Source organism: Garra rufa, unplaced genomic scaffold (genome assembly GCF_049309525.1).
Source record: "Garra rufa unplaced genomic scaffold, GarRuf1.0 hap1_unplaced_010, whole genome shotgun sequence".
In the NCBI taxonomy this organism is placed as follows: Eukaryota; Metazoa; Chordata; class Actinopteri; order Cypriniformes; family Cyprinidae; genus Garra; species Garra rufa.
Genome location: NW_027394285.1, coordinates 269,750 through 293,669, shown reverse-complemented (window position 1 = coordinate 293,669; position 23,920 = coordinate 269,750). Strand labels below are relative to the sequence as shown.

At 38.3% G+C, this 23,920-nt stretch overlaps 1 protein-coding gene across 1 annotated transcript in view; it reads right to left on the bottom strand.

Moving 5' to 3' along the window:
- LOC141314571 (semaphorin-3C-like) overlaps positions 1–21,996 on the bottom strand; it is a 40,416-nt gene extending 18,420 nt beyond the window's left edge. Inside the window, exons 1-7 of the mRNA XM_073832660.1 lie at positions 21,871–21,996; positions 20,140–20,202; positions 15,941–16,060; positions 10,903–10,993; positions 7,700–7,819; positions 7,012–7,154; positions 6,775–6,889 (exon numbers count right to left, since the gene is read on the bottom strand). Coding sequence (XP_073688761.1) covers positions 6,775–6,889; positions 7,012–7,154; positions 7,700–7,819; positions 10,903–10,993; positions 15,941–16,060; positions 20,140–20,202; positions 21,871–21,981 — 763 coding nt within the window. The 5' untranslated portion in view covers positions 21,982–21,996. The remainder of the gene's footprint in view (positions 1–6,774; positions 6,890–7,011; positions 7,155–7,699; positions 7,820–10,902; positions 10,994–15,940; positions 16,061–20,139; positions 20,203–21,870) is intronic.
- Between the last annotated feature and the right edge of the window lie 1,924 nt (positions 21,997–23,920).

Here is a 23,920-nt window from a genome sequence, read left to right as displayed (position 1 = left end):
AAAGAGGTCCACCTGAGCCTGGCCAAACACTCTCCATATCTGCTCCACCACCTGCGGGTGAAGCATCCATTCCCCGGGCTTTACTTGCCCCTGCCTCGACAGGACGTCTGCCCCCACGTTGAGATGTCCAGGAATGTGAACTGCACTCAGAGAGAGGAGTTTCTCCTGGGACCACAGAAGGATATGGGACGCCAGCTTGCATAAGGGGCGTGACCGCACACCTCCTTGGTGGTTGATATAATAAACCACCGCTGTGTTGTCGGTGCGGACCAACACATGGCGGTTTCTCAGGTCTGGGAGGAAGTGCCTCAAAGCCTTGAAAACCGCCAGCATCTCCAGGCAATTTATGTGCCATGAGAGGTGCTGACTAGTCCACAGGCCGGAGGCCGAGCGGCCACTCATGACCGCTCCCCACCCGGAGAGGGATGCATCCGTCGCTAGCGTGACGCGGCGACACGGTGCTCCCAGAACCGGGCCCTGAGACAGAAACCAAGGTTTCTTCCACATGTTCAAGGCACGAAGGCATCGCCGCGTGACCTTGATCTTGCGGAAAGGATTTCCCCTCGGGGAAAAACCCTTGGTCTTGAGCCACCACTGTAGCGGCCTCATGTGCAGCAGGCCAAAAGGTATTACGTTGGCTGCTGCTGCCATAAGACCTAACAGTACTTGAAACTGTTTGACAGTGGGTGACAGGCCTAGCTTGACCGCATTTACTGCAGTAAGGATCGACTCGATCCGAGCAGGAGACATACGTGCCTGCATCGTGGTCGAATCCCATACGACACCTAGATAAGTGGTTCTCTGTAAAAGAGACAGCACACTTTTCTTGGTGTTGAGTCTCAACCCCAAAGCTTCCATGTGAGCGAGAACAGCATCTCGATGCTGGACTGCTAACTGTTCTGAGCTGGCTAGGATCAGCCAGTCGTCTATGTAGTTGAGTATACGGATGCCCTGGAGTCGCAGAGGAGCCAGAGCAGCATCCATACACTTTGTGAACGTTCGGGGTGAGAGTGCTAGGCCGAAAGGAAGAACTCTGTATTGGTAAGCTTTGCCCCTGAAAGCGAACCTGAGAAACTTCCTGTGCTGAGGAAGGATGGAGACGTGAAAGTACGCATCTTTGAGATCTATCGTGACAAACCAGTCCTCGGACCTGATTTGAGACACGACCTGTTTGACAGTTAACATACTGAACTTCAGTTTTCTGACTGAGCGGTTCAGCTGTCTGAGATCTAAGATGGGCCGCAGCCCTCCATCCTTCTTGGGAACAATGAAGTACCGGCTGTAGAACCCGGATTCTCTGAACTGAGGAGGGACCACCTCGATGGCCTCCTTCCTCAGAAGAGAATCTACTTCTTGTTCCATTACCAGAACCTGCTCGGGGCCTACCGTAGTAGGAAATACCCCGTTGAAGGGCGGCGCCGGGGCGCCGAACTGAATTTGATACCCTCTTTCTACAGTACGCAGGACCCATGGAGACACATTCGGCAGTAGTTTCCACGCTGCCAGAAAGTGTACTAAGGGAACCAGCCTCTCGAGGCTGGTTTCTGGTAAATTTTGAGGAATTAATTCGGTGGCCTGTAACAGCTGACTGGCAGGCGACACCTGAATTAACTGCTCTGAGGACCCCCGTGGGGGTGACAAACTTACTGGGTCCGCTACGTTGCCGGGCGGGACCACCAGCAGAGGTCTGTGCGAGACTGTCGCGCCCTGAAACACTGGCAGGGTTAGCTGACTGGTCTCCTGAGGGCCCCGAGGAGAAATGGGCACCATATGATGTGGTGGACCCCATTTCCCCCCGAGAGGGGCTGCCCTCAACGGCCCTGAGCCACAACAGTCAGGGCCGCTTAGCCGAGGACCTCTTCGACTGAAGCACGACCCTCAGGTCGGGCCTAGTCTTGGAGGCCCCCGACTTGGAGCGCTGCTTACCCCGTCCCCTTGGTCTGGGAGGGGTGCGGGTAGCAACGCTCGCTTTCTGCGCCTCGCGGCGTGAGGAGCTGGTACGCGGCTGGGGCTGCTCCCGTCCAGCAGCCCCAGAGGAAAAGACACGGCGAGGGAGGTACTGCTGAAAGGCTGCAGTTTGTCTGCGAGCCTCCTGGTACCTGCTGACGACCGCATCGACTGAGTCGCCAAACAGGCCAGGAGACTGAATTGGGGCGTCCAGCAGGAGGGCCCTGTCCTTTTCCTTCATGTCGGACAGGGACAACCAGAGGTGCCTCTCCGCGACCACAAGGGCTGCCATAGACCGCCCAATAGCACGGGCGGTCTCCTTAGTGGCGCGGAGAGCGAGATCTGCTGTACGCCGCAATTCTGACACATTCACCTCCCTGCCGTCGTCTAAATCCTTGAGCAGGTCGGCCTGGTATGCCTGCAACACAGACATAGTGTGCAGACATGACCCAGCCTGACCCGCTGCCGCGTACCCCTTGCCCAACAAGCTAGATGTTAGTTTAAGAGGCTTGGTGGGCAAGGTCGGAGCCTTCAAAGATGATGCCGCTGCAGGAGACAGATAGCTCGCGAGCGTCTGTTCAACTGCTGGCATCATCTTGTACCCGTGCTCCTCGACCCCTCCCACGTTACCGTAGTAACCGGAGGAGGGGGTGAAAACACGGGCCGAGAATGGTTTCTCCCATGATCTCGACAGCTCACTGTGGAGATCAGGGAAAAACGGAAGGCTCCGCCCTGGAGGTGGCTTGCGTGTCCGCAGAAAGCGTTCATCTAACTTGCTTTCTGGCGGCTCATGGGTTTGCTCGGCGGGCCAGCTGATGTTGAGTCTGGCTACCGCACGAGTTACCACCTCCAGGAGCTCCTCAAATTGTGGGGATTTCGTAGGCGGTTGAGGAAGATCAACACTCTCTACATCAACCTCCTCGGAGGAAGATAAGAGAAGTGTTGAGACCTCCTCCCGGGGGGAAGAAACCGCAGTGCGGGCTTCCGCATCCAGGAGGAGATCAACCGATCTGCTGGGTGAGGAAGGAGATAGGGGATCACCCGTCTCCATACCCTCCAACAGATCGAGCTGCGAACCCCACGAGTGCAGCTGCCGCTCCGCCTCGGCGGAAGCGGGGCCAGACCCGCGAGGAACGCTGGTGAAGGCTCCCTCCTCGAAGAGAGCCCTCCGGGAACGAAGCACCCGCAGTGGAAGACGTTCACACTGCGGACAGCCAACCCCCTCAAGGGCTGACTGAGCATGCTCCGCTCCCAAGCAGAACACACACATCCTGTGTGTGTCCCCACCAACGATGAATCGCTGGCAAGGAGGAACACACATTCTGTGTGGCTGCTGAACCGCCTTAGAAATATCTAATTTCTTTCCCCTTTTGGCAGACATTGCTCAAACAAAAGCTGTGCAAACTGGCACAAAAAACAGCAATGAATAACCAGACAGACAGACCAACATAGAGCGCTTCGCTGAATGACAAAAGCTGAAGCCGGTTTGAAACGCACGTGCTTATATACTTCCTGGTCGCTGACGTCACCGCGCCGGTGACGTCACTCCTGTCGTTCTATTGGCTACAGACTGATTCAGAGGCGGGTTCGCCAATGGCATTCCCCAGAGCGTTGATGACGCAGTGTGGAGTTCCCGAAAGGGAACTACGTTTTTTTGAGAATGTAAAGATATGCACAGTCTCCTGTGAGGGCTAGGTTTAGGTGTAGGGAAGGTGTAGGGTGATAGCAAATATCGTTTGTACAGTATAAAAACCATTACGTCTATGGAATGTCCCCACAATTCACAAAAACAAACGTGTGTGTGTGTGTGTGTGTGTGTGTGTGTGTGTGTGTTTAGGGCTGGGTATCGTTCAAAAATTGTCAAAATCGATACCGATACCTTGACTTTACCAACGGTATGTTTTATATATGATAGTCAAATATACTTGGCTTATCATTTTATCATTTTTATAATTTGATGAAAATCGATACCTTGACTTCGATACCGGTTCCTAAACTACACTTTTTTTTATAACAATTTGGTGTCAAATGACTTTGATACTAGTTCCTAAACAGTTCTTTTTTCGATACCGATATTATGAAAACCTATATAGATATCTTCTTAACTTCGATACCGGTTTCTGAACAATACCTTTTTTTAATACCATTTTTATGAAAACCGATACCAATACCTTGACTTTGCTAAGGGTTACTGACCGATACATTTTTTTTTATAACCTGAAAACCGATACCGATAACTTGACTTCAACAATGGTTCCTGAACAAGTCTTTTTTTATATACTAATTTTATTAAAAACGATACCGATACAGTTACCTTGACTTTGATAACAGTTCCTGAATTAAACCTTTTTTATATCAATTTTCATAAAAAAAATTAAAATAAAACGACATTTTGACTTCGGTAACGGTTGCTAAACAATCATTTTTTTCTATATCAATTTTATGAATACAGGTACTTTGACTTTGATAATGGTTCCTGAATGATACTTTTTTATATCAGTTTTATAAAAACTGATACCTTTACTTTGATAACAGTTGCTAAACAATACTTTTTTCTAATTAAATTTTATGAATACCAATACCTTGGCTTCGATAATGGTTCCTGAATGATACTTTTTTCACTACCAATTTTATGAAAACCGATACCTTCATTTTGATACCGGTTCCTGAATGACGTTTTTTTTTTTTTTTTATAACAATTTTATGAAACCTTGACTTCGATACCAGTTCCCAAACAATACTTTTTTTCAGTAACAATTTTATGAAAAACTATACCGATATCTTGACTTCGATAACGGTTCCTGAACAACACTTTTTTTCAATACCAATTTTATGAAAACCTTTACATATATCTCAACTTCGATACCAGTTCCTGAACAATACTTTTTTCTAAACCAATCTTTTGAATACCGATACCTTGACTTCGAAAATATCATTCAGGAACTGTTATCAAAGTCAGTATCAGTATCGGTTTTCATAAAATTGGTATTGGAAAAAACTATCATTCGGGAACCGTTATCGAAGTCAAGATATCAGTAATGCTTTTCATAAAATTGGTCCCAGAAAATGTATCGCTCAGGAACCACTTTTTCTGTTACCCTTTTTATAAAAAAACGATACCGATATCTTGACTTCGATAACGGTTCCCGAACAACACTTTTTTTTCAATACCAATTTTATGAAAACCTATACATATACCTTAACTTCGATACCAATTCCTGAACAATACTTTTTTCTAAACCAATTTTTTGAATACCGATACCTTGACTTCAAAAATATCATTCAGGAACTGTTATCAAAGTCAGTATCAGTATCGGTTTTCATAAAATTGGTATTGAAAAAAAGTATCATTAAGCAACCGTTATCAAGTCAAGGTATCGGTATCGCTTTTCATAAAATTGGTCCCAGAAAAAACATTGTTCAGGAACCACTTTTTCTGGGACCATTTTTATGAAAAACGATACCGATATCTTGACTTCGATAACAGTTCCTGAACAACACTTTTTTCCATATCAATTATGTTAAAACCTATAATAAAATCTTGACTTCGATACCAGTTTCTAAACAATACATTTTTCGATACCAATTTTATGAAAGCCAATACCGATATTGACTTTGATAACGGTTCCTGAATAATACTTTTTCCGGTACCAGTTTTATGAAAACTGATACCTTCATTTCGATACCTGTTCCTGAATGGCATTTTTTTATAACAATTTTATGAAAACCTCTAATGAAACCGTAACTTCGAGACCAGTTCCTAAACAATTTTTTTTTCAATAACAATTTTATGAAAACCCATACATATACCTTAACTTCAATACCAATTCCTGAGCAATACTTTTTTCAATACCAATTTTTTGAATAACGATACCTTGACTTCGAAAATATCATTCAGGAACTGTTATAAAAGTCAATATCAGTATACGTTTTCATAAAATTGGTATTGAAAAAAGTATCATTCAGGAACCGTTATCGAAGTCAAAGTATCGGTATCGTTTTTCATAAAATTGATTTATAAAATGTAAATAAAAATTTTATGAAAAACGATAACAATATCTTGACTTCGATAACGGTTCCTGATTAACACTTTTTTTAAATACCAATTTTATTAAAACCTATAATGAAATCTTGACTTCGATACCAGTTTATGAACAATACATTTTTCAATTCCAATTTTATGAAAGCTGATACCGATATTGACTTTGATAACGGTTCCTGAATAATACTTTTTCCGGTACCAATTTTATGAAAACTGATACACTACTTTTTTTTTCAATATAAATTTTAAGAAAACTGATACCGATGCCTTGACTTTGATACCGATACACTAGCCAGCGTAAACTAGTGTTTTCCCTTGATGCCTCACCAGAGCCAATCACAACCACTTGATTTAGGCACATCAAGCATGCTGCATTCTTATTGGCTTACTGGCATAGACAAGATTAACCTATTAGGTATCGAAATTTGGTACCGAATGACAAGAAATTTTTTGCTACTCAATGGTATTGAGGCAATTTGGTCGGTGCCTTAAAAGTACCAAACTCGATAGCCAGGCCTAGTGTGTGTGTGTATGTACCTGTTTTTTTTTCTATGTTATAGGGACCAAATGTCCAAACAAGGATAGAAATACCAGTAAAATTTAACGTTGTAAGGACATTTTTTGGTTCCCCTATAGAATGAAATCTAAAAATACAGAAAGTTTTGTTTGAGGGGTAGGGTTAAGGTAAAGAGGTTGGAAAATAAAGTTTGTACAGTATAAAACCATTGCACTATGGAATATCATCATGGAACATGGAAACACAACATGAGTATGTGTTTTCTCACCAAGCTCATCAAAGTGGGTCTCTGTACCATCCTCCTCTAGAACCGAACATACCAGTCGAGCCTTCAGAAACGTGGTCCACTTGTTCACCAGACTGCGTTGACCACCAGCGTCATTCTGAATAGAATTTACAATAACTTAAAATCAATTATTAATACATTTATATATTATACAGTTCATTTAATGATACTACATTATCATTAAAATAAAAACTTGCAAACTGTTGTAAATTGACTTACAGGGCACACTCGAGCCACCATAGCATGGATGTTCTTAGTGTTTCCACTACTGTCTGTCAGTCTCTCACGTAGGAAAAAGTAAAGCTTGGCGTCGTTTGGATCCGAGCCATCAGGAATCAAGTGGGCATCAATGAACACTGGCTCTAGTCAAAGAGAAGAATAACTGCAGCTTAAACACTCAATTTGCTCCACATCAACCACAAAGTAGAAATAAGAAGTTTGTACTGTATCATTTCTTGCCTAAAGAATCAAACATCTCTGCATGGTGCTAATGCCTAAGTTTATATGAAACATAATATCGCTGCTGGCGAACTGCGTTAAGAAAATGTATCTCACAGATCCTGACCAAATATGCGTTTCATTGTGTATATTTGGATTGTATCGCACAAAAGATAATGTGACCTCTTGAGAAAACCATGCATGTACAATATGTTTTCCTTTTTCTGCTGGAATCATTGTAAACAGATATTGAGTCTATCCTGTCTGAGCTATTTCCTTTGACGTGGGCAAAGATGGTTTTTACTTTGTGGTTTGTGTATTATTTTACCGAAATGGCATGGAACGTGAACATGTAATTTAATGCTCCACATAAATAATTATTTGTAGCTATAAGGGGAAAAAATGCACAATTTTCTGACAGAACACTCATAATAATGTAGACAGATAAAATAAGACGTATGGTTTGTACCGCTCAGCCATTTGGAGTTATGTTGGTCCGTCCTCACTGCGTTCCTTGTGGTCAGGCTCCTGAAGATGGCTGCGTCTGTCCCCATAAAGTCAATGTACATGCCAGAAAACAGCTCCTGATCTAACCAAAGACAGAAACAGAAATGTGTCCCACAGTTGCTTTAAACTGATTTTGCATGTTCAGTGAAAATCTTTCACGAACATCTGTGAAAGCAGTAGTTTAACCTTTTTCATTGATTCTTCTTGGATGACTAAGGAAGAAAATAGATTATAAAATTAATCCTGATCAATTTTATAGTTATTATATGTTATATATTTTCATCTAAGTTTTAATACATTCAATTTCTTTCTTTTAAAGGGATACATTTGTGTACTGAAGATGAACGAAGGTCTTACGGGTTTGGAACGACATGAGGGTGAGTAATTAATGACATAATTTTAATTTTTGGTTGAACTATCTTTTTAATCACACAAAACAGATTGAAACAGTTAAGATGTCAAATCTAATAAATTTGTTAATGTAATTTAAAACCAATTTAATTAACATGTGTTAACACATTAACTTTGACAGCCCTGTTTAAAATACATTTATTTTGTAAACCCAAATGCATAAAGTGTCTTTTCTGCTACTGGCTGAGCGCATCTGTCTGTTGAATATGAGACCTTTAGATTTATTGTGGCTCTACATTTCTCTGCGGTGTGCTCTACTAATGACCTGCTCAAGTCTCCATTCCCCAAATCTCTCCTTGCTTTCGTCAGTCCACTACTCTATCACTTCATCACCCCATATTGCTGGGGCCTGTGGTTGATATGTACGGCAAAGGGCCAAGTGTAAGATGGAAATTGTCCGACGGATGTCAGACAGAGAAAGCTGTAGGCTGTCATGTCAAGGACCGTCAGACTTTGATGCTGTCTAGACAGTTAGGAACTGTTCTACTTAATGGAATAACCACTTTAAACTTTCTCTCATATACAGATGACTCAATTATGACCTATAACATATTATATTTATAGGGTGTGCGTGTGTGATTTTTGTAGGCGAATATGTGTGACACATGCAGTTAGTTCTCATGCGGTGTAAACTGGAAGATGAGTGTGTGTGTGTGTGTGTGTGTGTGTGTGTGTGTTTCAGGGTTATTATAATTAAAATTTTATAATTTTATTAAAATTAAAGCGATAAAAAAGCTTGAAAAAAATAAACAAATGTTAACTGAAAAGCTAGTTTCCAAGACAACATTTACAGTTAAGGTCAAAAGTTAACATACACTGACTGTACAAAATGCATGTTATTTTTTATTTAGTACTGACCTGAATAAGATATTTCACATAAGAGACGTTTACATAGTCCACAAGAGAAAATAATAGTTGAATTTTAAAAAAATGACCTCGTTCAAAAGTTTACATACACTTGATTTTAATACTGTGTTGTTACCTGAATTATCCACAGTCCCTTGCTTTTCCTGAACAGTTAAACTACTCGCTGTTCTTCTGGAAAATCCTTCAGGTCCCACAAATTCTTTGGTTTTTCAGCATTTCTGTGTATTTGAACCCTTTCCAACAATGACTGTATGATTTTGAGATCCATCTTTTCACACTGAGGGCAACTGAGGGACTCATATGCAACTATTATAAAGGTTCAAACACTCACTGATGCTCCAGAAGAAAACACAATGCATTAAGAGTTGGGGGTGAAAACTTTTTGAAATTGAAGATCAGGTTAAATTTAACTTATTTTGTCTTCTAGGAACCATGTACATATCTTCTGTAGCATTTGAAGGGTGGTACTAAATGAAAACAATATGATATTTAGGCAAAATAAGAAAAATGTACACATCTTCATTCTGTTCAAAAGTTTACACCCCTGGCTCTTAATGCATAATTTTGCCTATCTGGAGCATCGGGGAGTGTTTGAAACTTCTGTAATAGTTGCATATGAGTGTTTCAGTTGTCCTCATTGTGAAAAGATGGATCTCAAAATCATACAGTCATTGTTGGAAAGGGTTCAAATACACAAAAATGCTGAAAAACCACAGAATGTGCGGGACCTGAAGGACTTTTCTGAAGAACAGCGGGCAGTTTAACTTTTCAGGACAAACAAGACTTGACTATATGTGACCCTGGACCACAAAACCAGTCTTAAGTCGCTGGGGTATATTTGTAGCAATAGCCAAAAATACATTGCATGGGTCAAAATTTTAGATTTTTCTTTTATGCCAAAAATCATTAAGAAATTAAGTAAAGTTCATGTTCCATGAAGATTTTTTGTAAAAGTCCTACTGTAAACATATCAAAATGTAATTTTTGATTAGTAATATGCATTGTTAAGAACTTAATTTGGACAAATTTAAAGGTGATTTTCTCAGTATTTTGATTTTTTTGCATCCTCAGATTCCTGATTTCAAATAGATGTATCTCGGCCAAATATTGTCCTATCCTAACAAACCATACATCAATAGAAAGCTTATTTATTGAGCTTTCATATGATGTATAAATCTCAGTTTTGTCAAATTTAACCTTATGACTGGTTTTGTGGTCCAGGGTCACATATGTAAATATCGTATTCAGGTCAGTACTAAATAAAAAATAACATGCATTTTGTATGATCACTCTTATTTTGGTAAAATAAATACATTTTGCAAGGTGTATATTAACTTTTGACCTCAACTGTATATATTTAATTCAGTTTAACTTGATTTTCTTAAAGCCCAAACCTAAAAATGAAATAAAAATGCATAAAAACTGTATAGACATTAAAAAAAAAAATAATAATAATAATGACAAAAACACAACAACATTACTAAAACTAAAGCTAAAAATGTAAAATATGTAAAAATATCTAATTTAAAATATTAATAAAAACTATAATAGTGTTTAAATTATACTAAAATAACACTGGTTGGTTTATGTTGCAGTTGTAATGGCTCTCTGGTGTGTGAAAGCATGAATGTGTGTGTAATTTAGCCCATTGGCTGTGTCAACAGCAACCCAACACCAACTAGCCAATTACAGATCAAAGGATTAATGGGGCGGCACTGAGTGACCCAAAGTTGTTATATCGGAAGGGGGCAGACAGCCACAAAATGTGGGTGTTTTTATGACACTATGGGGTCATGAACAAAGAGATCATAGAGAAAGTGTTTTAGCGTACGTGTCCGAGACAAAACGGCACCTGTGGAAAAAGACACAAAAGACGGCAGCACTTACTGAACATGACTGAGACGGTGTTGACTTGTGGGTTAAATGAGCATCTCCCTTTTCCTGATTCTGCTCGGGAAGAGATTTGGAAGACTTGCTCCTGCCAATGACACCAAAAAATAAATAAAAAATCTCATTTAACTCAATCTAATACTGTGGTATCAACTATTTTAAATAAACCCGTTCCTAAATAGCACACAAAAACAAAACAGACAGTGCTTAGTCCTTATATGTTGGTCTTTCCCTGTTTAAGTGGGACGTTCTTGCCTAGAATAAGTTGCAAATTTGACCTTTGTGATCAAATAATGAAATCTGGTTATCATTTCATCCTATTTACCATCATCAAATCTATTCTCAACTTTCAGTTTGATCTGAAATGTTTCACAGCCAGTCTATATAAAAAGATTTCTGAGGAGTTTCCTAGCACTCATTAGTGTAGTGGTTCTGGCTTTCTTCTGATTGGTTGGACAGACTTGCCCAGAGGCTTCCAGGTTTCTGACTGCCAGGCCAGTCTATCCTCTCCTTTGGTGTCATGATGTTGGCCAGTTATGTTAAGTGAGAGAAACCAGAGACTTACAGAGCCTCCGTCAGGGTGTAGAACTGCTGGTGGTAGAGCTTCTAATTTGTCACGGGGACTCGTGTATTCATTAACTAATGTATTGGGTCTTTACATCACACGCAACTTTAGGCAAAGATGTGAGTCACGTGAGGGTGGCCCAGTCATTGTTATGTCACAAAGCTACTCCGCACACTTTTAAAGGTTACAGGTCACCCTATTGCAGAGTTTTCTTATTCTGTAATAGTCCAGCTGGTGTCTAGCCAAGAGAAAATGCTTTTTAAACAAAAAAGAATGATAGAAAACAAGCTTTTGAACTTGGCTAGCAGGACTGCTTCTAGTCTCATCTGGTCTCGCCTCGTCTCTTCTTTACAATCTTTTTTTGTTCTACCTCTAGGGATTCTCGTTTCATCTCATCTCATCTCATCTCATCTCATCTCATCTGGTGTCTTCGCTCTTCTACTATTTTTGTATAATTTCATTCCCTCTTATCTCATGGTCTCATCACTTTTCTTTTAACTAAGGATTCTCATCTCATCTCATCTGGTCTCTTCTTATTTCCCAATCTTTTTTCTAAACTAATTTTTGCCGCATCTTATCTCACCTTGTCTTTTTTTCGTCTCTACTCATTTTTAGTATTGTCTCATTCAGTCCCATCTGATCTTTGTCTCTTGTTGCCTCAACTCATCTCTTGTCTTATTGTGTTTCTGGTTGCCTCATCTTGTCTCAACTGGTCTATTCTTATCACTTTTGGTTTCCTCGTTTAATTTTGTTTAATCGTATCTTGTCTCATCTCTTCTCATTTCATTTAGTCTTTTCTCATCTTGTCACATCTTCTTAAACCTTTAAATACTCTATGCATTTATGACTCATGTTGTGACTTGTCTCCTCTCATCTTATCTCATGTAGTTTTGTTTAGTCTAATCTCATTTCGTTTTGTCTTGTCTCATCTCATCTAATTTTGTCTCGTCTTATCTCGTTTTTTGGTCTCATCTCATTTAGATTTGTCTCATCTTGTCTCATTTTATAGTTTTGTCTTGTCTCGTTTCATGTAGTTTTGTCTCGTCTCATGTAGTTTTGTCTTGCCTTGTCTCATCTCATGTAGTTTTGTCTTGTCTCGTTCATGTAGTTTTATCTTGCCTCGTCTCATCTCATGTAGTTTTGTTTTGTCTCGTTCATGTAGTTTTGTCTTGCCTCGTCTCATCTCATGTAGTTTTGTCTTTTCTCTTCTCATCTCATCTCATCTCATCTCATGTAGTTTTGTCTTGTCTCATCTCATCTTATTTTGTCTGGTCTCATCTTGTATTTTTGTCTTGTCTCATCTCGTCTAATGTAGTTTTGTCTCGTCTCATGTAGTTTTGTCTTGCCTTGTCTCATCTCATGTAGTTCTGTCTTGTCTCGTTCATGTAGTTTTGTCTTGCCTCGTCTCATCTCATGTAGTTTTGCCTTTTCTCTTCTCTTCTCATCTCATCTCATGTAGTTTTGTCTTGTCTCATCTCATCTTATTTTGTCTGGTCTCATCTTGTAGTTTTGTCTTGTCTCATCTCGTCTAATGTAGTTTTGTCTCGTCTCATGTAGTTTTGTCTTGCCTTGTCTCATCTCATGCAGTTTTGTCTTGTCTCGTTCATGTAGTTTTGTCTTGCCTCATCTCAACTCATGTAGTTTTGTCTTTTCTATTCTCATCTCATTTAGTTTGTCTAGTCTTGTCTCATGTAGTTTTGTTTTGCCTTGTCTCATCTCATGTAGTTTTTTTTGCCTTGTCTCATCTCATGTAGTTTTGTCTTGTCTCTTCTCATCTCATCTCATGTAGTTTTGTCTTGTCTCTTCTCATCTCATCTCATGTAGTTTTGTCTTGCCTTGTCTCATCTCATGTAGTTTTTTATCTTGTCTCTTCTCATCTCATGCAGTTTTGTCTTACCTTGTCTCATCTCATGTAGTTTTGTCTTGTCTCTTCTCATCTCATCTCATGTAGTTTTGTCTTGCCTTGTCTCATCTCATGTAGTTTTGTCTTGTCTCTTCTCATCTCATCTCATGTAGTTTTGTCTTGCCTTGTCTCATCTCATGTAGTTTTGTCTTGTCTCTTCTCATCTCATCTCATGTAGTTTTGTCTTGCCTTGTCTCATCTCATGTAGTTTTTTATCTTGTCTCTTCTCATCTCATGCAGTTTTGTCTTACCTTGTCTCATCTCATGTAGTTTTGTCTTGTCTCTTCTCATCTCATCTCATGTAGTTTTGTCTTGTCTCGTTCATGTAGTTTTGTCTTGTTATCTCATCTCATGTAGTTTTGTCTTTTCTATTCTCATCTCATTTAGTTTGTCTAGTCTCGTCTCATGTAGTTTTGTCTTGTCTCATGTAGTTTTGTCTTGCCTTGTCTCATCTCTTGTAGTTTTGTCTTGTCTCTTCTCATCTCATCTCATGTAGTTTTGTCTTGTCTCGTTCATGTAGTTTTGTCTCTTCTCATCTCATCTCATGTAGTTTTGTCTTTTCTCTTCTCATCTCATTTAGTTTGTCTAGTCTCGTCTCATGTAGTTTTGTCTTGTCTCATGTAGTTTTGTCTTGCCTTGTCTCATCTCTTGTAGTTTTGTCTTGTCTCTTCTCATCTCATCTCATGTAGTTTTGTCTTGTCTCGTTCATGTAGTTTTGTCTTGCCTCATCTCATCTCATGTTGTATTGTCTTTTCTCTTCTCATTTCATTTAGTTTGTCTAGTCTCGTCTCATGTAGTTTTGTCTTGTCTCATGTAGTTTTGTCTTGCCTCGTCTCATCTCATGTAGTTTTGTCTTATCTCATCTCATCTCATCTCATGTTTGTTTTGTCTTGTCTCATCTCATCTTATTTTGTCTGGTCTCATCTTGTAGTTTTGTCTTGTCTCATCTCGTCTAATGTAGTTTTGTCTTGCCTCGTCTCATCTCATGTAATTTTGTCTTATCCCATCTCATCTCATCTCATGTAGTTTTGTCTTGTCTCATCTCATCTTATTTTGTCTGGTCTCATCTCGTAATTTTGTCTTGTCTCATCTCGTCTATTGTAGTTTTGTCTTGTCTCATCTCATGTAGTATTGTCTCATTTCATCTCATTTATCTCATCTCATCTACATCTCATCTACTTTTGTCTTGTCTCGTCTCATCTCATTTAGTTTTGTCTCGTTTTTGTCTAGTCTTTTCTTATCTAACCTCACCTCATCTCCTCTCGATTCTCATTCATTGCCTAATCTTATCTTGTAACTCTTCTCATTTTGTTTAATCTTTACTTCTCTCATCTCATCTAATTTCTTCTCTTTTAAACTTTATGTATTCCCATCTCGTGTGACAGCTTGTCAGCTCTCATCTTATCCCATCTGGCCCTCATTTTTTCTTGTCTCATCTAATCGCCTGTCCTTATCTCATCTCTTGCCTTGCCTTGTTTCTTTTCATCTTGCTGCTTTTTGTCTCTTCACTTTTTATTGCTTATCTTCTTGTCTCACATCTTCTCATTCTGTTCATTCTTTTGTCTGATCTCATCTAATTTAGTCTCATTCTCCTTTTATTTTTGTATGTACTCCCATCTAATGTCACGTCTTGCCTCCTCTCATCTTATCCCACCTGGTTCTCATTTTTTATTTGTCTCATCTCGCCTATCCTCATCTTGTGTCTTGTTTTGTTTCATCTTCCCTCAATTTGTCTCAGCTTCTCTCTTCCTATTGCTTTTTGTTCTTCTCTTCTGTTTTCATTTTAATCTCATCTTGTCTCATTTCTTGTTTTAACCTTCAACTGTGTATTCACAACTGTGTCTTCTCTCGTCTCATCTGGTTCTCGTTTTTTCTTGTTTCGACTCGTCTTTTCTAGTTTATTTTGTCATCTGCTCTTCTATCTTCTCTTGCTTAATCTCATTACATTCATCTTAAACTTAAAGAGTACCTTGATTTGTATGTGTATGGTAGTGTAAGCATACAGTAAAATGCACAGCTCAAAATATACTCTAGTTGGTAGTTTGCATGAACACAGGCGGTCAACATATGTGCTCTCAAAAGTTTCATTTTTGTTAAGTGCCTGCGCTAATTTTCTCCAGAAGTTATGATCAATGAAAACATGTTTGTACTCATAACCATCTCGCACAAGCGTTTGTCAATGTGGGCATCTGTTGCTTTATTTGTTCTCCTCTCTCGATTGCCACATCTAGCCTCATCTCATTTAATTTAAATTTTTTTTTTTTTTTTCTCAGTTGATCTAATCTTGTCTTGTCTCATCCTGGTCTCTTTTTTGGTTTTCTTTCTGTCTTTTAACCTCTAACTACCCTCATTTCCTTGCTGGTCTAAACTGACATGTGCTTTTTAAAGGATGTTAAATTTTAGATTACATAAACACTTCTTTTTACCAGGAAATTAGTAGACTATATGCCTACTGTCTGTTTCCCAAACCAACATTTTAGAAATCTAAAGCAAATGTAGTACAATTTAGGTAAAACTGAATTAAATCAGATGATTTGTCTGCTTTTCATTAGTGAGTGTAAACTGACCTCCGGACGCCTGCCACGGTTAACATATGCACACACTGGACTGTAGGCTCCACTGCCGCAGATGAATAGATGCGTCCTGTTATAAGGCTGGATCACTCGTAAGAAGTTTCCACATCCATGCTGAGGAGAACATAAAAGATAGAGATCATTGTTATTGTTCCTAAAGATTTTACTAAAATCTCTTTTGAGGTCATTTTAAGCCATTTAGTGCTATAATTCTATTACCAAGACGATACGCTCAGTTCTTTTGTTTTGAAAACTGACAATGCCAATTAAAATGAAAACATTTCATTTTGATCCAAACCTGTAATTGAGGAAGTAGAAGTTTATATAGGTCAGGAATTCAAGGCCTGTCTTAGAATACAGGAATCCCAAACTAAAGTCATGCCAAACCAACTGCACATGATCCAGCCCAAAGAAAGAGTGAGAGAGGGATGAGTAGAGAAAGAAAAGAAGCGCCAGGGGAGCAGTTAGGAACTTGGCGAAGTGTGTCAAAACAGCAGCTGCATGAGCTCTCGGTTAGCATGTGCACACACGGGTCCTTCAAGAGCAACTCCAGAAAAATAACAGCACTTCCAATAGCACACACCCGACCATCCTCTCCTCCCATCTCCACTTTCATGTGTTTGTCATTAATATTTTTTTTTTTTTGCACATATTAACATTATCCTCTTCTGGCTTGTATTCACTTCTGATTTATGGTATATAACCTTTTTCTTCCGTAAAGGCAAAGAGATGTCTTGACAGCTTATGGTTCACGTACAGATCAGCTAGAATTAACAAGAAAGAGCTCCATAAACACGTCTTAATATCATTTACAGCTCTGTTAAAGAAACGCCTCAGTGTTTCCCAAATGATGCAGATGGATTCGGATGATGTGAGGTCACGCGCTGCCGCTCCGATGGCTGTTGGTCCTGTCAGGGGGGAGAAGGATGGGGTATATCCCTGTGAGAGGAGGAAACCTAACAACCTGACAAGGGGCTGTGCTACAGATTCATAGATGCAAATAAAACGTCAGAGGAAATCTGTGACATAAACCCTATGGTTTAAACACAGGCACACACAGAGGGAGGAAACAGACTGTAAAGCTCAAACACAAATATTTGTCAGAAGCAGTGCGGGAAGGCTGATCTGCGAACTCTGCAAAAGCTGCATATATCACTATGTGACATGTGGCTTTGTACCCCCACTGGTAAAGTTATTAGACCACTGTAGCACTACAATTTAGGGCTGGGTGATTTTTATGAAAACTTCCAAAGACATTTCTGTGGCATTTTCACCTTGGAATTCAGCAAAAAAAGAAATAAATAAAGGTGAAGTTACAGCGGGAGTCCATGTCTCTCTTGCCTCCTCTGAGCCAATTGAGTTTTAACAGACCTCCTAAAGCGTACAGTGGGTTTGTTGGGGGGTAATTGAGAATGAATGGGGGAAAGCAGTGTTCTACGTGTTTTTGCAACATTGAGTAATGTGTCACACACATATCTCACGAATCCTTTCATAAACGAAGTGTAGAGAGAGTGTAAATAAGAGATTCATTGTGCAGTATAGAGAGCTTCATTGATTATAATGGACTTTGTGAGATTGCAATGAATATGGCAAGCCATTTTAGCCTAAAATATTATATATAATATATAGTAACAATGACAATTAGAGAGCTCTCTAATTAAATTCTTACTAGTAACAATTTCAATTAAAGAGCTCTCTAATTCAATTCTTACTAGTAACAATTACAATTAGAGAGCTCTCTAAATCAATTTTTACTAATAACAGTTCCGTTTAGACAGCTCTCTGATTCAATTGTTACTAGTAAGAACTGAATTAGAGAGCTCTTTAATTCAGTTACAGAGCTCTGAAATTAAACATATCTTTAATGTAGTTTTTTACTAGTAAAAATGGAATTGTAGAGCTCTGTAATTGCATTTTTCTAGTAATAATTAGATTAAAAAGCTCTCTAATCGGAACACTGTAAAAAAAAATTCACCAGATTCAACTTAAAAACCTAAGTCCAGTAGCTGCCTTTTAGTTTTAAGCTGATTTAACTTAAAATTTTAAGTCATTTTAATTTATTACAACAAAGTAAGTTGATTTAACTTGTGAGTTAAAATGACTTAAGTTGATTTAACTTAAAATTTTAAGTCATTTTAATTTATTACAACAAAGTAAGTTGATTTAACTTGTGAGTTAAAATGACTTAAGTTGATTTAACTTAATTTTACAGTTGAAACTGGTGAAAACTTTTTACAGTGCAGTAAAAACTAAATTACAGAGCTCTGTAATTGAAATTATTACTAGTAAAAATTGATTTAGAGAGCTCTCTAATTGTAATTCTTATTAGTAATAATTCAGTTGTAGAGCTCTGTAATTAAAAATGAACGGAAGTCAATGGAGACATATGACTAGTAAAAATTAATTTGTAGAGCTCTCTAATTGGAATTGTTACTAGTAATAATTGAATTAGAAAGCTCTCTAAGTATAATTGTTACTAGTAAGAATTTAATTAGACAGCTCTCTATTTGGCATTGTTACTAGTAAAAATTTAATTATAGAGCTCTCTAATTGAATTGTTACTAGTAAAAATGCAATTACGACGAGTAACACTTCGGATATTAAGATAAGTGACAGCTTTTAATGATTTTTAAGGGAGTTTGTAAACATATTGATATAGATATTGATTTAATACAGTTCTTAAACAAGAAGTTAATATTAAGTAACTTATATTGTCTGATTATAACACTATTGCCTGATTTTGCTCTATTTCGTCGTCAAAAATTGTCTGAAACAAGTCGCAACTGAGCCGCTGCACATTTATGAATGAATGTGCATTTTTAAACGAATCTAGTGAGTCAATGATTCAATTTCCCTTTCATAAAGACAGCCACTTGCTTTATTCCTGAATGAATCAGCCATTCGAAAGAATCAAATGAATGATATGATTCAGTAATTAAATCAGTGTCTTGCCGCCACCTGCTGGCAGATATAGTTTTATTTTTAAAGTATCTTTTCCGTTGTTTAAATCATTTAATATTGCGGTATTCAAAATGTTATATTTAAAACATTAATCTCAAGATGAATTTATTAATTTTGATTGCACTCATGCCACTTCTGAGCCTCATTAGACATGAAAATACACCTACAAGCCACTTTTGTGTTATTCTGTGACACCTCTGTAGTACAAAATAATTTTGTTAATACTTATTTTCATTTGATTGGTAACTTATTCTACTTATTCTTATTCTGTTGTTTTAATTTAAAAACTTTTCTAACTTTTTAATTTACTTTTCTAAGTTAGAAAAATGCCAAAAAATCTTCCTGTAAATCACTTTTAAGGAAATCAAATATCACTTCATAATGGGAAGGCTAATTTTTGATCAGATTTTTTGATTATCGATTAGAAGGTGCTCCTAAAATTTTGACTGTGCTCCTAATTTAGTAAGCACAAGTGCTCCTAAAAGGAAAAGTAAGCGTAGATCCCTGGAAAGACACGTGAGAGGAGGCAATATGATTGGATATGACTGGTTATATTCGCCTGTGATTGGTTCATGCGATAAATTTCGCCTCTTGTGTTCGTGCTCGATCGCAAATCAGTCTGAATGAACAATATAATGGCAATAATGGGAAGACTAATGTAAAAAACTAAGTAAACAAGTCAGACATTTGGATATAACCACTTTGTTACATCAAAATAAGACTTAAAATGGTCTGAAAACATGATATGTGGGAGTTTTTAAGTGAGCCTTTGTTTTAACACATGTAGTTGATGACAAAGAGAAGGTGTGACCTCCCACTGCGCTGCAGACAACATCTAGACCCAGCTTTTGCTCATGGGCACTGGGGCAAGACCCATCTGTTTCTGATCCAGCCATGACTGTTAGAAATTGGAATAATACAACTTTATTTTGAATAAACTCGTCCATCTGTTCCTGATCCAGCCATGACGGTTACAATTCGAGGACTAAACACTGATTTAAAATCAACTCATGCTTGGTGCTCTTTTGATCGATTTGGGACAAGTTTAATTAATTGCTGCGATTGTAGGGAGAATAATGCATGTGAAAACAGCCCACTGGATGATCACTTCACCAAGCAACAGACAAATACGAGTCGAATCAAGAATGCTGCTGCTTTCAAAGTGAATAAGAGGCATAAAAGATCAGGCCAACCATAACATGCCAGGAGTCTAAAAGTGTCAATGTTCTTACTGTGGGGTCTTTGCCAGCCATCTGACACTCCTCGACCTTGCTAGTGGATGCCGGCCAGAAGATCTGAGGAGAAAAATAAGAGAAGAGCAATGAGAAAATTGCAAAAAAAATGCAAAAGAACATTAGACATTTGACAGATTTTCTGTATGCATGTATGATGGTACTACTAAACAAGTGTGAATGTAAAAAGCCATTTATATATGTATATGGGCCATTCTACAGAATTTAGAGATTTAAAAAGTTAATTCTCATATTGTATTTTTAGAAAGTTTTGGAATTTGTCCTCTCACCAAATTTGTCACTACTGAAACACAGTAATGTATAATTTAATAAGAAAGGCTATATTGACCTATTAAGATATTGCTTACATCTTTCTTGTAAATATATATTATTTCTATTTTATGAAAAAAGTTTTCAGAGGTAAATCAATGACAATTACCATTTTAACAATATTTCAATTGTGATTTATGAGATTTGTTGTATTTTTAATCTTTGTAAAAGACAAAATCGATCATACTGATTTGAAATTTGTTGGTTTGAATATACATTAAAAAAACTGTAGCATAACATCTCAGTTGATAATTCAATATACTTATTTTTTTGACAAAATAGACCATGTTTCAGTATTGACAATAATAGTTTGGTAGTGACCACATCGTATTACAGAATTTTAACCCACATAAAACACTTCTAAAACATACTAAAATACAAAAAAATTGCACAAAAGTGCCAAAATTTTGTTTTTCTGCCAAATAAAGGATTATTTGTTCCCTTTTGTCACTACCGAAACAATGATGACATATACGCGTACACGTATTGTCGTAGATTCATAAAATTATGGTTATTTTGACGATGTCTTTCATACTTTTCTGGGCCTTGACAGTGTTATTTACTTGTCAGTCAATGGGACAGCCCTAAAAGCTCTCATTTTTCATCCCAAATATCTTAAATTGTGTTCTGAAGACGCACAAAGCTTTTATGGGTTTGGAACGACATGGGACTAAGTGATTAATGAAAACATTTTGGGGTGGACTAACCCTTTTATGCTTTTAAAATGTGTTTTTGGTTGTGGGACAGCAGTTTGCACCAAATCTGTAGAATGGTCCATATTACTATTTAGCAAGGATCTATTAAATTGATCAAAATTGCAAGCAATTCAAGTTGCAGTGTTGAAGCAACTCCCCATTTAGAGTCTCTGCATTATCTTGTCCTCTCGTGCGTTTTTTAATTACATTTTTTCATCTTCATCAATAGCCCCAGTCATGGTTCATTATAAGCACTTAACAGCCTGGACATTCAGTCTTCCTTTGTTGTTCATGTCAAAGAAGTTACAATAAATATCCACTTTAAAGCCTAGTAGTTATTTAGCAATCACAAACTGTTAAAGTAGACACAGACCATGCTGTATTGTACTCCAATTTAGGAGGGTGAGGCTTTTTACTGGTAAACTTGTGATTGGGCTTAATCCCTGCAGGATAGACAGGCAACATAGACCAGCACAATGCACTGGAATGCAATGAATCTCTGAAGCTTTGCCAGCCTTAGCTGGAAGAGGAAAGACAAATTCTATAATTTTTGCCAGTTGTGTTCTCCTCAAAAGCCACCACTGTTTAACCAAACTGCAACTCGCCTATTAGTCAAATGAGAAGGGGAAAAATGTGGTTTCTACAGCAGCAGAACTGTTGTGCTACATTTCATGTCGATATAGAGAGGTTTTGACTGCTTTCTCACCTTCAGTGTGGTCTGGCTGATGTTGTTGATGTCCATCGAGAGTACATGGTCCTTGCATCCCACGTACATACGGTCCTGATCCTCATCCATGAAAAGAATCCTATAGTCCATTTCCTTCTCAGACAAAGTGTAGTGCTCAAAAGACTGGGTTTTCTGTAATTCTGCAATGCAAACACAAACATCTTTGCATTTGTATGTGAAGTTTTAATGTTTACTTGGTGAACCCCAATCTTACTCCAAAACACTCACTCATGCTCTCATACGTTTACAAAGACGAACAACCCTTTACCATACCATCAAAGTCTCTCTAATGAAGGCCAAACTCATGAATATTCATCGTTCTTTCTCATTAGTCATTCACTAATGTATAGCGAAGTGGAACCCGCGTTGATACCCTCCTCTTTGTCTTTATTTCTTTCTAACACTCATTCTAAAACCCTCCCTCTTTATTTTTCTCTTCAATGACTGGATAACTCCCTCTAGTCCCAATGAAAGTCACATTTCTCTGATCTACAACCGCTTTCTTTTCACGTTTCTGCTTTTCATCCTCGAATAAAGAGATGTCTGTGTGAAGTACCTGCCAAATAGGTTTGTACATTCACAAAACCTGTGCAGTTCCCACCTTTTTTAATGGATCCCAGGGCAAATAACTCCATCCCTTGCATCCCTGTCATTATTTACTCACCCTCATGTTATTATAAACCCATAAAATGTGGTACTTTCGTGAACATGTATTAAAGAAAGACATGGAAGAAACGAAATTGTTGAATAAACTCATTATTTTAGTTTTCTTTGTGCGCAAAAAGTCGCAACTTCATAAAATTAAGGTTGAATCACTGGAGTCACATGGACTATTTTACTGAAGTCCTCTCTTGTTTCTGGGCCTTGAACATGTCAGTTGCGTTGATGTCTATGCAGGGTCAGAAAGCTCTCGGATTTCATCAGAAATATCTTAATTTGTTTTCCAAAGATAAACAAAAGTCTTACGGGTTTGGAACGACATGAGGGTGAGTAATTAGTGACAGAATTTTCATTTTTTGGAGGTGAACTAGCACATAGGACGAGGTGAAGATCACCCCAGGCTCTCTGAACAACATTGACAGTAGACAGCATGTCTCACCAGTCTATTATAGGATTATATTAGTGGATAGGGCCTTGTCAAACTCGACATTCTAGCACAGGTTTAATAAAGAGATGTGCAGAGGGCAACAGATTACATCAGCCAGGCTTCAAAGTCCACAGATAGCATCTCAGTGAGATAAGAGTGGCATTATTACTGCTTAAATAACTCATCAGGGCAAGACTGCAATGAGTGCATGAGAACTAGATGGAGGGGAATGAAGACATGACGTTGCAGAAGGAGGCAGATGTGAGGAAATTTAAATGTAATACCTCAAAAACGGGATCGAAAGAGAGAAATCCCGCTTCTGGAGAGGTTTCAGGAGGCTAATTAGAAACATGCAGCTTCTGTAACCTCAGACAGAAATCACAAAATCCTATTTCACCCCATTCAGCAGACTCATGCCATTTAAAGACTTTCATAAAGGGAAATTGCGCTGTTAGGTGAGCCTTTAATTTCAGCACATTTTAGTTTCAAATTTTGTATAATATAAAAACGCTGTGTTGCTTAAAAGTTTAAAAGTAACTTTGCCATGCCACAAAATATTTCCCAGATGTTAAATTCTAAAGTACATTCAGTCAACCCAAAATTATTCATACCCCTGGCAAATTCTGATTTAAAGTTACTTTTATTCAATAAGCAAATTTTTTTTTTTGACTGGAAATGACACAGGCTTCTCCCAAAAGATAATAAGACGAGGTACAAGAGGCATCATTGTGGAAAAAAGTATTTCTCAGCTTTTATTTACATTTGAACAAAAAGTGACATGTCCAAAATTATTCATACCCTTCTTAATAATCAATAGAAAAGCCTTTATTGGCTATACAGCAATCAAATGCTTCCTATAATTGCTGACCAGCTTTTTGCATGTCTCCACTGGTATTTTTGCCCATTCATCTTTAGCGATGAGCTCCAACTCTTTCAGGTTGG